This window comes from Xenopus laevis, chromosome 2L (assembly GCF_017654675.1).
Source record: "Xenopus laevis strain J_2021 chromosome 2L, Xenopus_laevis_v10.1, whole genome shotgun sequence".
In the NCBI taxonomy this organism is placed as follows: domain Eukaryota; kingdom Metazoa; phylum Chordata; class Amphibia; order Anura; family Pipidae; genus Xenopus; species Xenopus laevis.
In genome coordinates this window covers 144658561-144673769 of record NC_054373.1, presented here as the reverse complement: position 1 = coordinate 144673769, position 15209 = coordinate 144658561, and the positions used below count along the sequence as shown (strand labels likewise).

The window sequence follows — 15209 nt, the reverse complement described above, 5'->3', positions numbered from 1 at the left end:
ACGCAGCCGGCGCTAGGACCATGTAGTGCCGGCAGCGGCAGGGGGGCGTGCGCAACAGAAGAAGTCGGCGCTTGGACAATGCGGCCTTGGGGCGCCGCGATTTGAAATCCGGCCCTGGGCAGGTATCCAGAATAAGTGCCCTCTCAGTCCTTCAAGGGGTAGTTCAACCTAAAGGAGATCTATTGTGAAAATGAAAATTTTATATAAGATTCATCCCACTGAAATAAGACACTTTCTAAATACAATCAATTTAATATTCTGTAGCATTTAAGAAATAATCAAGTTACTCTTCAGTATCTCACTCTCCGCAACCTGTCTCTATTCATGCTGAGGTCTGGGTCAGACTTTGATTGACAGGTAGGTTTAATACATCTTTTAGGGGGGCTCCCTTTCTTAGCAGAATAACTCTAATAACCAACTTCAGCATGAACAAAAGGTAACAAAATAACAGACTCTGGCAAACACCCTGCATGCATAGAAACAGGATTTCCATCAGAACCGACTATTTTTAAAGAGTGAGCACATAGGTTAAGGGTGCAACACACCAGCAAAGGATGTATTAGACCTAACTGTCAATCAAAAACTGACTCCACCTACTGCATGAAGACAGAATGAAGAGAGAGAGGGAGAGTGAAGAGTAACTTGATTATTTTATAAATGGTACAGAATATTTAATTGATTATATTTAGAGAGTTTCTTATTTCAGCAAGATGAAGTTTATATTAAATTTTCATTTTTGCAATAGATTCCCTTTTAATGGAAAACTAAAAATGGCCTAATGCATTTCGTGCCTGTTGGGGCACTTGCTCATAATAAAACTTTTTTGTACTAATAAATGACCTTATACTTTTAATATACTTTGTTTTTGAACTCTTGGAAAAACCCACCATACATCTACATTTTCCATTATTGATATATACCGTGGACCGTGGGATTTCCCTCAAATTCTACTTAAAAATTAACTGCTGAATTTACAGTGTGTGGTGCCCTTACTTTACCTATTTTTGTTGCGGGCTTTCATACACAATTTTTCTGCTTCCTTGGTAGTTCACCTTAAGATGAACTTTTATTATGATGTGATTTTCTGAGACAATTTGCAGTTGGTCTTTACTTTTTTTTTATTTGTAGTTTTTACATTATTTAGCTTCTTGTTCAATTTGGAATTTCAGCACCACAAACATCTGGTTGCTAGGATCTAAATTATCCTAGCATCCAGCCAGTGATTTGAATGCAAGACTAGAATATAAATAGGAAAGGGTCTGAATAAAAAGATAAGTAAGAACAAGTAACAATTACATTTGTTTTATGGCTGCTGGGGTCTGGAGACAGTCAGAAGAATAATTCAAAAACTATACAAAATAAAAAATGAAGACCAATTGGTCTAGCTGCTAAGAATTGGTCATTGTATAACATACTAAAAGTTAACTTAAAAGTGAACTGCCTCTTTAAAGGTGTTGTCCAACTCACTTAATTAACTTTTAGGGGCACATTCACTTAGGGTCGAATATCGAGGGTTAATTAACCCTCGTTATTCGACTGTCGAAGTTAAATCCTTCGGCTTCGAATATCGAAGTCGAAGGATTTACCGCAATTCGTTCGATCGATCAAAGGAAAAATCGTTCGATCGAACAATTAATTCTTTAGAATCGAACGATTCGAAGGATTTTAATCCATCGATCGAAAGGAAAATCGTTCGATCGATGGATTAAAATCCTTCGAATCTTACTAAAAGTGAACTTAAAAGTGAACTGCCTCTTTAAAGGTGTTATCCAACTCACTTAATTAACTTTTAGGGGCACATTTACTTAGGGTCGAATATTAAGGGTTAATTAACCCTCGATATTCGACTGTCGAAGGATTTACCGCAATTCGTTTGATCGAACGATCGAAGGATAAATCGTTCGATCGAACAATTGAATCCTTCTAATCGAACGATTCGAAGAATTTTAATCCATCGATCAAACGATTTTCCTTCGACCAAAAATTTGTTAGAAAGCCTATGAACATTGAGGTTCAGTAAGTTTTACTTGGCGAAGTGGGGGTTGAAGTTTTTTTTAAAGAGACAGTACTTCAACTATCGAATGGTCGAATAGTTAAACGATTTTTAGTTCGAATCGTTCGATTCAAAGTTGAAGGTCGAATTAGTCATTTCGATGGTCGAAGTAGCCAAAAAAATCATTCGAAAATTCGAAGTTTTTTTTATTCTATTCCTTCACTCGAACTAAGTAAATGTGCCCCTTAGTATTGTGTAGACAGTCGATGTCTAAGATAATTTGCACTTGGTTTTGTTTGTGTGTGTCTTTTGAATTATTTACATAACATTTATTATGATTATGATTATTTACATTTTTCTATATCTCCCAGGCTTGGGATCTAAACTGTTACCTAGTTGCTATGGGATGAGCAGTTCCTATTTTTGCAATAAAAATAACAGTAGGATTGAAGCTCCAGGTCAATCTGTTGTTTGGTTTTCAGGATCAGTGACGGCGACCTGACAGCATTTTCAGCAGTACTGTGGAAATCAATAGCTTAGGAATCATTAAATTATGAAGGCCAACTGAAAAGGTCTTTCCCATAAAAAAACAAGTGGCTGGGCCTAGGGTCGAGGCCCACCAAGTTTTCTCCCGGAGCCCCAGCAGCCCAGACTCTGAACAGGAACCATCTATCTGGTAACAAACGTTTACTGGAACATGTTGTACTAGCCATTTGCATTCTGTAGCTTCCCCTGCTGTAAATGAATGCACTTAAGCTTTCACAGCAAACCTTTGTAGGAGCAAAATACTTCAACTGGCAATGAGCTATTTTCCATAAAGCTTGGTAATTTCCAGGTGACACCTAATGATGATTAGATTGTGCCCTTTACTAAGCAATCTTGCTGAACAAACAGTGCTCTGATCACCTGATTCCATGTGGGACTGGTGCCAACCAATGACCTGGAACTGCAAAAACCAACACCTCTGCTTTGTGATCCATGAGTTGGGTATCCGGAAAGCTGACATGTGTGGCTAGTTTAACCTTCAACTACTTGGGAACAACTCAAGCCGTGTGCCTAAAATCCCTAAATCAAAGCATACGAGCTGGATCATCTACATAGAAAGTCTTGTCCCAGACATATAAAGTGCTTAAAGGAGTTGTTCACCTTCAAACACCTAGTTGTTTTCAGATAGTTCACCAGAAATAATGACCTTTTCCAATTACTTTCAATTTTCTATGTGTGTCTGTTTTTCTAATATTGAAGCATAAATTTTCACCTTCTAAAGCAGCTCTGGGAGGGAGGGGGTCACCGACCCTGTAAACTTCTAAATTGATACATTTAGTTAATACGTTTCTTATCTTAGTCCCTGCTGAGTCCCTGGGTTTCATTACAGGCAGCTGTTAGAATCGATACAATAGTTGCTAATACTCTGGAGATGCTGCTGAGAAATGTATCAACTACAGTAAATGTTGCAAATGTTGTTGAGTCAGTGCACCTGAATTACTGACCTGTCAGACTCAAATGTCAGAGACAGAGGCATTCAACGTTAAGATTTTTATCTTATTTCTGGGGAACAAAAAAAACATTTGCTTGTTTTTTTCATGCACCCCCCTGCCCTGTACTTTTCTATGAGATTTCCAATATGTTGGTGGATAGGTATTAAGGAAAGAAAGGCAATGGCACACTGGGCACGATCAAGCAGGGAAAAACCCTTGCGAAGATTTATTTGCACACGATGCAACGTTTCGGGGTGGTCCCCTTTGTCAAGCATGCTTGACAAAGGGGAAACGTTGCATCGTGTGCAAATAAATCTTCGCAAGGGTTTTCCCTGCTTGATCATGCCCAGTGTGCCATTGCCTTTCTTTCCTTACTATTGGTTGAGGAGGGTGCCGATCCCTCCTGGTATTTGAGCACCTGGCAGAGTTCCTGAAGGCCAGGGTGTGCGAGGTGACTCTTCTTTTCTGGATAGGTATTAGCCAAGTGGCCACCCAGGCTATTAAAGGGGTTGTTCATCTTTAAATTAACTTTCAGTGTGATATAGAGATTGATATTCTGAGATAATTTGCAATTGGTTTTCATTTTTTATTATTTGTGTTTTTTGAGTTATTTAGCTTTTGATTCAGCAGCTCTTCAGAAAAGCGGTAGGTTAGTTCACCTTTAAGACAACTTTTAATATGTTGTAGAGTGTCTAATTCTAAGGAACGTTTCAGTTGGTTGTCATTTATTTTTTATAGTCTAAAGCTGGCCATAGACGCAAAGATCTGATTGTACAAATCCTCGATTCGTACAATTTTTGGACTGTGTGTGGAGAGTCCCGACATTTTCTGTCCCACGGAGATCGGTCGTTTGGACGATCGGGCAGGTTAAAATATTTCTGCCGATAATATCTCTGCATGTATTGCCGATCGTACGATTTTCAGTGAGAGACTGTCACCAGCTTTGTTGGACATATCACCTGACAAAGGTTGCATGTGCTTAATCAAAGCACAGGATTAATCCCGAATTCCATTTCATAATGATTCCTGTCTAATTTTTGCTTCTTTGGGGAAAAGGAACCAAGCAGTATTTCATATACAGCAAAAATCTTGCCTTTTTGGGGTGGGTCCCAAGGAAATAATAGTATAAAACAGTCAGAATATCAATCCAACAACCTGTCTTCAAGCATTTATTGGAAAAAGCTATGTAACTTTTTTGTGATATATAAGTGAATCATGATGATGACTGTGGTAACAATTCAGTTCCTTAGTGTATAAACAAATATGTTCATCCGTAGTGTATTATGAGCTGAATTCTGAGGAAATAAATGTCAGGCTAATCAGCAGATAGTGACAATAGAAGAGGAAGAGGGTGGTCTGGTGGTTGACCAGACAAAGTAAGGATTACAGATAACCTAGCAGTGTTGGCCTGGTCATGGTGAGCCATCTTGTGGCCATGACTGGATCTACTATCTTTTCTGTGAATGTTACTGTATTACCTTTATAATATTATTATTTGCATGTATTTTTAGAGCACCAACATATCCTAATGTATCTATTAACTTAATAATGTATTTGTCACTGCATATATTTATTTAAAAATGTTATTTAGCAAGGCTTTCTCTGGACAAATAACAGTGCTTATTACTGAGCAACAAAGCAGTCTCTGTGTTAGGCATAAATGCTGCTGCTAGACATCAGTTGCTCCCATATGCATATCCCTTTACTGGCTCCCAATCTCTTGTAGAATCAAATTCAAACTACTCACGCTTACATTCAAGACCCTTAATGATTTTAGCAGGAACATTCAATAAATTTGAATTTTATTATACACACTCGTCTAACCCTGCAATATGGTGAGCTTTTGGGTGCGCATCTGACGATTGATTGTATCCATAAAAGCATTGGTAGCATTCTGTTCCATGGAAAATATGACTTAAATATTATATTGATTTGAGAGAATTTATATTGATAAACAAAACTATTTCTTTGTAACAGTAACATAAATATCTGAATGAAAATCAAGAAATAGGAGAGTGATTTGAGATCAACTGATCACCAGCTAAAGGTCTACTGGTAAAGCCCAATCCCAAGCTAAAGCACTATAACATTACCTGGGCCAGATCAATGCCCAAACGTTTGCCCTACCACTTGTGCCTTTATCATATCCACCCACTTGGATAGTAAGCTCTGCAGGAAAGGGCCCTTCTTCTCTCTTGTCCCTGTGATCCAAGTCCTGTGATAGTTCCCCTTATATATTTACCAATACTGGGCAATTCGTCACTTGGGCAGTAACCATAGCAACCAGTTACTATCTTTGAATAATGAAAGGAAATGTTTGGTTACCATAGGTAACTGCCAGCGAATAACACGATTCCGTAAACATATCGAAATCAGTACAATAGGACGACCATCTTTTCCATCTATTAGAAAGTTGTAAATAGGGTGAGGGTAAGTTTAACAATTCCTTCTACTTATGGACCAGACAAGGTCCTACTGGGTCCGGTCCCGCACACCTATTGTTGGCCTATAATCCGCGGGGCATCATGGGAGGTCGAGAGCGGTGATTACGCTGTGGGAGCCAGAAGCGAAGCTGATTTGCTGATTCTTGAGAGAAGTGGCGTGAAACCGACGTGTTTATTTCACCAGTTGCTCGATTGCACTTCCTACCTCCATTCGTCGCTCTGCATTCTCATTGTTGGCCTGTCGCTTGGCAGCTGCCCCGGAAGTTGTCTCCGGGGCCGGTTCAGCTCCGGTGAAGTCTCCGCCGGATCCCGCGGCGGGCTAAAGGGACTGAGCTTCGGGGTGGGGGGAGAAGCGCGGGGTTGCTGTGCGTCGATGAGGCTCCTTGAGGAGGTGAGATGTGGCTGGGAATGAGAGTCCTCACCTGAGCGACAGTAGGGGGGTTGGGTTAAACATAAGAGTAACAGGGGACCCGGCGCACACTTGAGTGGTACAGTCCTTTACAATAGCGAGATAATTGCTGTAAATCCCAGTTTCCTCAGTCAGGCAAGCTCTTGTTCATTTGTCTCATATGCATCCGTGTCATTCCTGTCATAGATTGACTCTGTCTTTCTGCCTGATGTGAACCTGGGAGTGGGACCCCCCTGTGGGGTAGATAATGGGCGCACCCCACGAGTGAGTGGAGAGGGAAAGGAAGTCTGTCTGTATTTACTAAACTACTCACTGTTGCTTTACGGACAGACGTGTTTCTGTGGGACAGGCACCGACTCCACAAACTCGCAGGGAATAACTAATGTATCTGCTACTTGAGATCCTACAAGAGTCTCTATCCCCTGAGCACTAACTTTTACTGTGATGTACTTAAAAGTATTCTAAAACCATTCACAGTCAGTCTTCCTTTTTCTTTTTTTTTTTAATTTAAAATGTTTGTACCTTTTCTACTTTATTACTTGTAGTTTGGAATTCCAATTGCTGGCTGGTTACTATGGCTTAATAACCACACAAACCTGGCAGCAGTTGTGAAGTCAGAATGTCGGATCAGTAGCAGGGAACGTGTGTAAAAGTACAAATATCACTGTCGTTGGGACTCCCACAGTGGATCTGTTTTTGGTTTTGGGGAGTCAGTGACCAATGATATATCATTTACAATTACAGGCTGATCATGACCAGAATAGGAACACTATTCAGAAACCATACAATATCAATAATAAAGGCCAATTGAAAAGTTGATTAGACTAGATCTTCCTACTACTAAAAAGTATTACATAAGAGAATATCTCCTTTAAAGGAAAGTTATACCCCCCAAACAATGTAGGTCTCTATAAAAAGATATGGCATAAAACAGTTCATATGTAAAACCCTGCTTCATGTAAATAAACCATTTTCATAATAATATTATGTAGTAGTATGTGCCATTGGCAAATCCTAAATAGAAAAATACCATTTTTAAAAATAAGGGCCACCCCCTGGGATCGTACGATTCACTGTACTCACAAACATACCAACAAACCATACATGTTAGGTCACATGAGCCAATTAACAGACAGAGTTGTGTCTTTTGCTTCAACACTTCTTCCTGTTACAGATAGAGTTGTAGTTTTCCTTGAAGTAAAAGCGAGGACCCCCCCATGGAAACTAGATGCATTTGTTGGTGGGGACCAGCCTCAGTGCTAATAAATTCTAGCGGGATGCATATTTCTTTTGTTTTCAATATAGAGCAACCAAACCTAACATTGCAGACTCATTTGTACTTGAATGTGGAAAAGAGCGACAGCAGTAGGCATCTTTCAATCTGAAAATTCTGTAGGAAGTGCATTAGACTGCCAAGCATGGATCACATTTTCATGCCTTTCCAATTCAAAGGGGGTGGCAGTCAGCAGTGGTGGTTTTTGAGCTTCTCTGCCAGTTGGAGAATACAATCTATGTGCCATGTTCATTTTAGCTTAGGAACATAAGAAAACTTAAAGGTATACTGTAATGCAGGGATCCCCAACCTTTTGAACCCGTGAGCAACATTTAGAAGAAAAAGGAGTTGAGGAGCAACACTAGCATGATAAATGGGGTGCCAAATAAGGGCTGTCATTGGCCGTTTGGTAGTTCCTATGTGGATTGTCACGATACATTGAGGCTCTGTTTGGCAGTACATATGGTTTTTATACAACCAAAACTTGCCTCCAAGCCAAGAATTCAAAAATTAGCACCTGCTTTGAGACCACTGGGAGCAACATCCAAGGGCTTGCAGAGCAACATGTTGCTCACGAGCTGCTGGTTGGGGATCAATGCTGTAATGACATGTTTTGTTTTCTCCCTCAGTTTTCATGTGTACAAATGATTGTCCCATGTGTACTAGTAATTATACCTGCAAAAAAGTGACCATGTGGCTAACACCAGGCTGGATGATGGCAGCATGATCAATGGCAAGAGTGTGGTACTAAGAACTCGGTGTAAGCATTCTGCAGTGTAGTTCAGCTCAGAAACAAAACACATTCTTGAGGGGTAGGGGTATTAAATGCAGTGACAATTTCCCCTACAACAAACAAGGGCTCAATCAGAAATGATAGGGCCATGCCAACTAAGCAGGATGGAGAAACTTATTAAAACCAAAACAAAAGGTCATCTTAATAAGTCTGTTCTGTCCATGCCCACTGTTTACCCTGGTCATGCTACATTCCAGAAAAAAAATTCTCTGGCCTCTACAGAACCCTAATAATTCTTGGCTAAGCCCTGTCCCCTTTTTGGTCTGCATTTCAGGGCTTTTGTATCTTCCCAAGACCCTATTATGATCAGGCTTCTAACTGGACTACCACATATCCTCACCAATACAGTGACCCTGACAACAGACCAGTGATTAAAAGATAAATATTTAATTTTACGCCCAGTACAATATAGATATTCAAATGGTTGAAAATGCCCAGAGACTGATCCCTGTGGGAACTCCATTTACTACTTAATTTTTTTTAATGTAATTTTAAAATGTTCGAAAAGACAGAGAATGTGTTTTTGCTCACATAGATAAAGCTTATCCATAATAAATATTCATATAATATCAGAGATCAAGTACTGGGAGCATTGTATAAACAGAATTGTTGAATAGGCCTTTTTTTTTATATCGGTTACTTTGCCTCTTGTTAGTTTCCTCATCTAGAACCTATCCTTGTTTGATGTAATAGTATGCCAGTCTGGGATGTGGTGTAGTATCAAATTCTTTAGTGTATCACATCAGCAGTCTTGCCCTGATTCAGTTGACTGCCAGCATCTTCATAGAAGCTAAATATATTGGTTTAGCACAAACATTTCTTCATGAAACTATTCTGTCTAACAGGTATACTCTCTGTGATATAATCCCCAGTAGAATGAACCTTACAGATTTTTCTCTTATGCTGATATAAAATGTATAGGTTTATAATTTTGCTAGCTGCAATCTTTCATTTTACTAAATTGACATTGTATCAACTTTACGGAAGTCGTTTGGTACAGACACTGATAAACATGAGTGTTTCTTAAGTCACAGATTCCCATGCAATGGCCTGGAGCTGTGGCTGGGGGGGCCTAGCCCGAAGGCCAGTTAGGGTGAGATTTGGGGACAAATAGTTTTTTTCTTCTGGAAGCTTGAAGTTTGATTAGCCTGAGCGCATAGCTGAACCTTTACATTCTATCCTTGATATTCTTTGAACAATGGTGGTAGCACTTTGCGCCAAAAGGGAGAGTTTGCCTTTTTGCGCCAAAAGTGAGACTTTGCATTTTGGTGCCAAAAGAGAGACTTTGCATTTTGGCGCCAAAAGAGAGACTTTGCATTTTGGCGCCAAAAGAGAATCTTTGCATTTTGGCGCCAAAAGAGAATCTTTGCATTTTGGCGCCAAAAGAGAATCTTTGCATTTTGGCGCCAAAAGAGAAACTTTGCATTTTGGAGCCAAAAGAGAAACTTTGCATTTTGGCGCCAAAAGAGAAACTTTGCATTTTGGCGCCAAAAGAGAAACTTAGCATTTCGGCGCCAAAATGAGACTTTGCGTTTCGGTGCCAAAAGTTACCGTTTGCATTTTAAGCCAAAAGTGAGTTTGCATTTTGCACCAAAAGTGAGGGTTTGCATTTCGCAGCCAAAAGTGAGAGTATGCACTTCAGTGCCAAAAGGGAGAGTTTGCATTTTGGTGCCAACATGAGACTTTGCATTTTGGCGCCAAAAGAGAGACTTTGCATTTTGCGCCAAAAGTGAAAGTTTGCGTTTTGGCGGCAAAAGTGAAAGTTTGCGTTTTGGCGCCAAAAGTGAAAGTTTGCGTTTTGGCGCCAAAAGTGAAAGTTTGCGTTTTGGCGGCAAAAGTGAAAGTTTGCGTTTTGGCGGCAAAAGTGAAAGTTTGCGTTTTGGCGGCAAAAGTGAAAGTTTGCGTTTTGGCGGCAAAAGTGAAAGTTTGCGTTTTGGCGGCAAAAGTGAAAGTTTGCGTTTTGGCGGCAAAAGTGAAAGTTTGCGTTTTGGCGGCAAAAGTGAAAGTTTGCGTTTTGGCGGCAAAAGTGAAAGTTTGCGTTTTGGCGCCAAAAGTGAAAGTTTGCGTTTTGGCGCCAAAAGTGAAAGTTTGCGTTTTGGCGCCAAAAGTGAAAGTTTGCGGTTTGGCGCCAAAAGTGAAAGTTTGCGTTTTGGCGGCAAAAGTGAAAGTTTGCGTTTTGGCGGCAAAAGTGAAAGTTTGCGTTTTGGCGGCAAAAGTGAAAGTTTGCGTTTTGGCGGCAAAAGTGAAAGTTTGCGTTTTGGCGGCAAAAGTGAAAGTTTGCGTTTTGGCGGCAAAAGTGAAAGTTTGCGTTTTGGCGCCAAAAGTGAAAGTTTGCGTTTTGGCGCCAAAAGTGAAAGTTTGCGTTTTGGCGCCAAAAGTGAAAGTTTGCGTTTTGGCGGCAAAAGTGAAAGTTTGCGTTTTGGCGGCAAAAGTGAAAGTTTGCGTTTTGGCGGCAAAAGTGAAAGTTTGCGTTTTGGCGGCAAAAGTGAAAGTTTGCGTTTTGGCGGCAAAAGTGAAAGTTTGCGTTTTGGCGGCAAAAGTGAAAGTTTGCGTTTTGGCGGCAAAAGTGAAAGTTTGCGTTTTGGCGCCAAAAGTGAAAGTTTGCGTTTTGGCGCCAAAAGTGAGACTTTGCATTTTGCTGCGCAAAGTGAGACTTTGCGTTTTGGCACCAAAAAGTGAGACTTTGCGTTTTGGAGCCAACAGTAAGACTTTGCGTTTTGGCGCCAAAAGTTACTGTTTGCATTTTAAGCCAAAAGTGTGTTTGCATTTTGCACCAAAAGTGAGAGTATGCTGTTTTACGGAAAAAGTGAGATAATTTTGGAGCCAAAAGGGAGTGTTTGCGTTGTAGCGCCAAAAGGGAGAGTTCGTGTTTTGGCGCCAAAAGGGAGAGTTCGTGTTTTGGCACCAAAAGTGAGAGTATTCATTTTGGCACCAAAAGTGAGAGTATGCATTTTGGCACAAACTGCAAACTCACTTTTGGCGCCAAACGCAAAGTCTGCGTTTTGGCGGCAAAAGTGAAAGTTTGCGTTTTGGCGGCAAAAGTGAAAGTTTGCGTTTTGGCGGCAAAAGTGAAAGTTTGCGTTTTGGCGCCAAAAGTGAAAGTTTGCGTTTTGGCGCCAAAAGTGAGACTTTGCATTTTGCTGCGCAAAGTGAGACTTTGCGTTTTGGCACCAAAAAGTGAGACTTTGCGTTTTGGAGCCAACAGTAAGACTTTGCGTTTTGGCGCCAAAAGTTACTGTTTGCATTTTAAGCCAAAAGTGTGTTTGCATTTTGCACCAAAAGTGAGAGTATGCTGTTTTACGGAAAAAGTGAGATAATTTTGGAGCCAAAAGGGAGTGTTTGCGTTGTAGCGCCAAAAGGGAGAGTTCGTGTTTTGGCGCCAAAAGGGAGAGTTCGTGTTTTGGCACCAAAAGTGAGAGTATTCATTTTGGCACCAAAAGTGAGAGTATGCATTTTGGCACAAACTGCAAACTCACTTTTGGCGCCAAACGCAAAGTCTGCGTTTTGGCGCCAAAAGTGAAAGTTTGCGTTTTGGCGCCAAAAGTGAGACTTCGCGTTTTGGCGCCAAAAGTGAAAGTTTGCGTTTTGGCGCCAAAAGTGAGACTTCGCGTTTTGGCGCCAAAAGTGAGACTTCGCGTTTTGGCGCCAAAAGTGAGACTTCGCGTTTTGGCGCCAAAAGTGAGACTTCGCGTTTTGGCGCCAAAAGTGAGACTTCGCGTTTTGGCGCCAAAAGTGAAAGTTCGCGTTTTGGCGCCAAAAGTGAAAGTTTGCGTTTTGGCGCCAAAAGTGAAAGTTTGCGTTTTGGCGCCAAAAGTGAAAGTTTGCGTTTTGGCGCCAAAAGTGAAAGTTTGCGTTTTAGCGCCAAAAGTGAAAGTTTGCATTTTAGCGCCAAAAGTGAGACTTTGCATTTTAGCGCCAAAAGTGAGACTTTGCATTTTGCTGCGCAAAGTGAGACTTTGCGTTTTGGAGCCAACAGTAAGACTTTGCGTTTTGGCGCCAAAAGTTACTGTTTGCATTTTAAGCCAAAAGTGTGTTTGCATTTTGCACCAAAAGTGAGGGTTTGCATTTCGCAGCCAAAAGTGAGAGTATGCTGTTTTACGGAAAAAGTGAGATAATTTTGGAGCCAAAAGGGAGTGTTCATTTTGGCACCAAAAGTGAGAGTATGCATTTTGGCGCAAACTCACTTTTGGCGCCAAACGCAAAGTCTGCGTTTTGGCGCCAAAAGTGAAAGTTTGCGTTTTGGCGCCAAAAGTGAGACTTGCATTTTGCACCAAAAGTGAGGGTTTGCATTTCGCAGCCAAAAGTGAGAGTATGCTGTTTTACGGAAAAAGTGAGATAATTTTGGAGCCAAAAGGGAGTGTTTGCGTTGTAGCGCCAAAAGGGAGAGTTCGTGTTTTGGCACCAAAAATGAGAGTATTCATTTTGGCACCAAAAGTGAGAGTATGCATTTTGGCACAAACTGCAAACTCACTTTTGGCGCCAAACGCCAAAAGTGAGACTTCGCGTTTTGGCGCCAAAAGTGAGACTTCGCGTTTTGGCGCCAAAAGTGAGACTTCGCGTTTTGGCGCCAAAAGTGAGACTTCGCGTTTTGGCGCCAAAAGTGAAAGTTTGCGTTTTGGCGCCAAAAGTGAAAGTTTGCGTTTTGGCGCCAAAAGTGAAAGTTTGCGTTTTGGCGCCAAAAGTGAAAGTTTGCGTTTTAGCGCCAAAAGTGAAAGTTTGCATTTTAGCGCCAAAAGTGAGACTTTGCATTTTAGCGCCAAAAGTGAGACTTTGCATTTTGCTGCGCAAAGTGAGACTTTGCGTTTTGGAGCCAACAGTAAGACTTTGCGTTTTGGCGCCAAAAGTTACTGTTTGCATTTTAAGCCAAAAGTGTGTTTGCATTTTGCACCAAAAGTGAGGGTTTGCATTTCGCAGCCAAAAGTGAGAGTATGCTGTTTTACGGAAAAAGTGAGATAATTTTGGAGCCAAAAGGGAGTGTTTGCGTTGTAGCGCCAAAAGGGAGAGTTCGTGTTTTGGAGCCAAAAGGGAGAGTTCGTGTTTTGGCACCAAAAGTGAGAGTATTCATTTTGGCACCAAAAGTGAGAGTATGCATTTTGGCGCAAACTCACTTTTGGCGCCAAACGCAAAGTCTGCGTTTTGGCGCCAAAAGTGAAAGTTTGCGTTTTGGCGCCAAAAGTGAGACTTCGCGTTTTGGCGCCAAAAGTGAAAGTTTGCGTTTTGGCGCCAAAAGTGAGACTTCGCGTTTTGGCGCAAAAAGTGAGACTTCGCGTTTTGGCGCCAAAAGTGAGACTTCGCGTTTTGGCGCCAAAAGTGAGACTTCGCGTTTTGGCGCCAAAAGTGAAAGTTCGCGTTTTGGCGCCAAAAGTGAAAGTTCGCGTTTTGGCGCCAAAAGTGAAAGTTCGCGTTTTGGCGCCAAAAGTGAAAGTTCGCGTTTTGGCGCCAAAAGTGAAAGTTCGCGTTTTGGCGCCAAAAGTGAAAGTTCGCGTTTTGGCGCCAAAAGTGAAAGTTCGCGTTTTGGCGCCAAAAGTGAAAGTTCGCGTTTTGGTTTGGCGCCAAAAGTGAAAGTTCGCGTTTTGGCGCCAAAAGTGAAAGTTCGCGTTTTGGCGCCAAAAGTGAAAGTTCGCGTTTTGGCGCCAAAAGTGAAAGTTCGCGTTTTGGCGCCAAAAGTGAGACTTTGCGTTTTGGCGCCAAAAGAGAGACTTTGCATTTTGGCGCCAAAAGTGAGACTTTGCATTTTGCTGCGCAAAGTGAGACTTTGTGTTTTGGCACCAAAAAGTGAGACTTTGCGTTTTGGAGCCAACAGTAAGACTTTGCGTTTTGGCGCCAAAAGTTACCGTTTGCATTTTAAGCCAAAAGTGTGTTTGCATTTTGCACCAAAAGTGAGGGTTTGCATTTCGCAGCCAAAAGTGAGAGTATGCTGTTTTACGGAAAAAGTGAGATAATTTTGGAGCCAAAAGGGAGTGTTTGCGTTGTAGCGCCAAAAGGGAGAGTTCGTGTTTTGGCACCAAAAGTGAGAGTATTCATTTTGGCACCAAAAGTGAGAGTATGCATTTTGGCACAAACTGCAAACTCACTTTTGGCGCCAAACGCAAAGTCTCACTTTTGGCGCCAAAAGTGAAAGTTTGCGTTTTGCCGCCAAACGCAAAGTCTGCGTTTTGGCGCCAAAAGTGAAAGTTTGCGTTTTGGCGCCAAAAGTGAGGCTTCGCGTTTTGGCGCCAAAAGTGAGACTTCGCGTTTTGGCGCCAAAAGTGAGACTTCGCGTTTTGGCGCCAAAAGTGAGACTTCGCGTTTTGGCGCCAAAAGTGAGACTTCGCGTTTTGGCGCCAAAAGTGAGACTTCGCGTTTTGGCGCCAAAAGTGAGACTTCGCGTTTTGGCGCCAAAAGTGAGACTTCGCGTTTTGGCGCCAAAAGTGAGACTTCGCGTTTTGGCGCCAAAAGTGAGACTTCGCGTTTTGGCGCCAAAAGTGAAAGTTTGCGTTTTGGCGCCAAAAGTGAAAGTTTGCGTTTTGGCGCCAAAAGTGAAAGTTTGCGTTTTGGCGCCAAAAGAGAGACTTTGCGTTTTGGCGCCAAAAGTGAGACTTTGCGTTTTGCTGCGCAAAGTGAGACTTTGTGTTTTGGCACCAAAAAGTGAAACTTTGCGTTTTGGAGCCAACAGTAAGACTTTGCGTTTTGGCGCCAAAAGTTACCGTTTGCATTTTAAGCCAAAAGTGTGTTTGCATTTTGCACCAAAAGTGAGGGTTTGCATTTCGCAGCCAAAAGTGAGAGTATGCTGTTTTATGGAAAAAGTGAGATAATTTTGGAGCCAAAAGGGAGCGTTGT

At 41.5% G+C, this 15209-nt stretch overlaps 1 protein-coding gene across 8 annotated transcripts in view; it reads left to right on the top strand.

Moving 5' to 3' along the window:
* Positions 1–5657: 5657 nt before the first annotated feature.
* The window catches only part of LOC121393082 (zinc finger protein Eos-like), a 36861-nt gene continuing 27309 nt past the window's right edge, over positions 5658–15209 (top strand). For all 8 annotated transcript variants that reach the window (XM_041582510.1, XM_041582504.1, XM_041582509.1 and 5 more), the window contains exon 1: positions 5658–6306. In XM_041582510.1, coding sequence (XP_041438444.1) covers positions 6289–6306 — 18 coding nt within the window. In that variant the 5' untranslated portion in view covers positions 5658–6288. The remainder of the gene's footprint in view (positions 6307–15209) is intronic.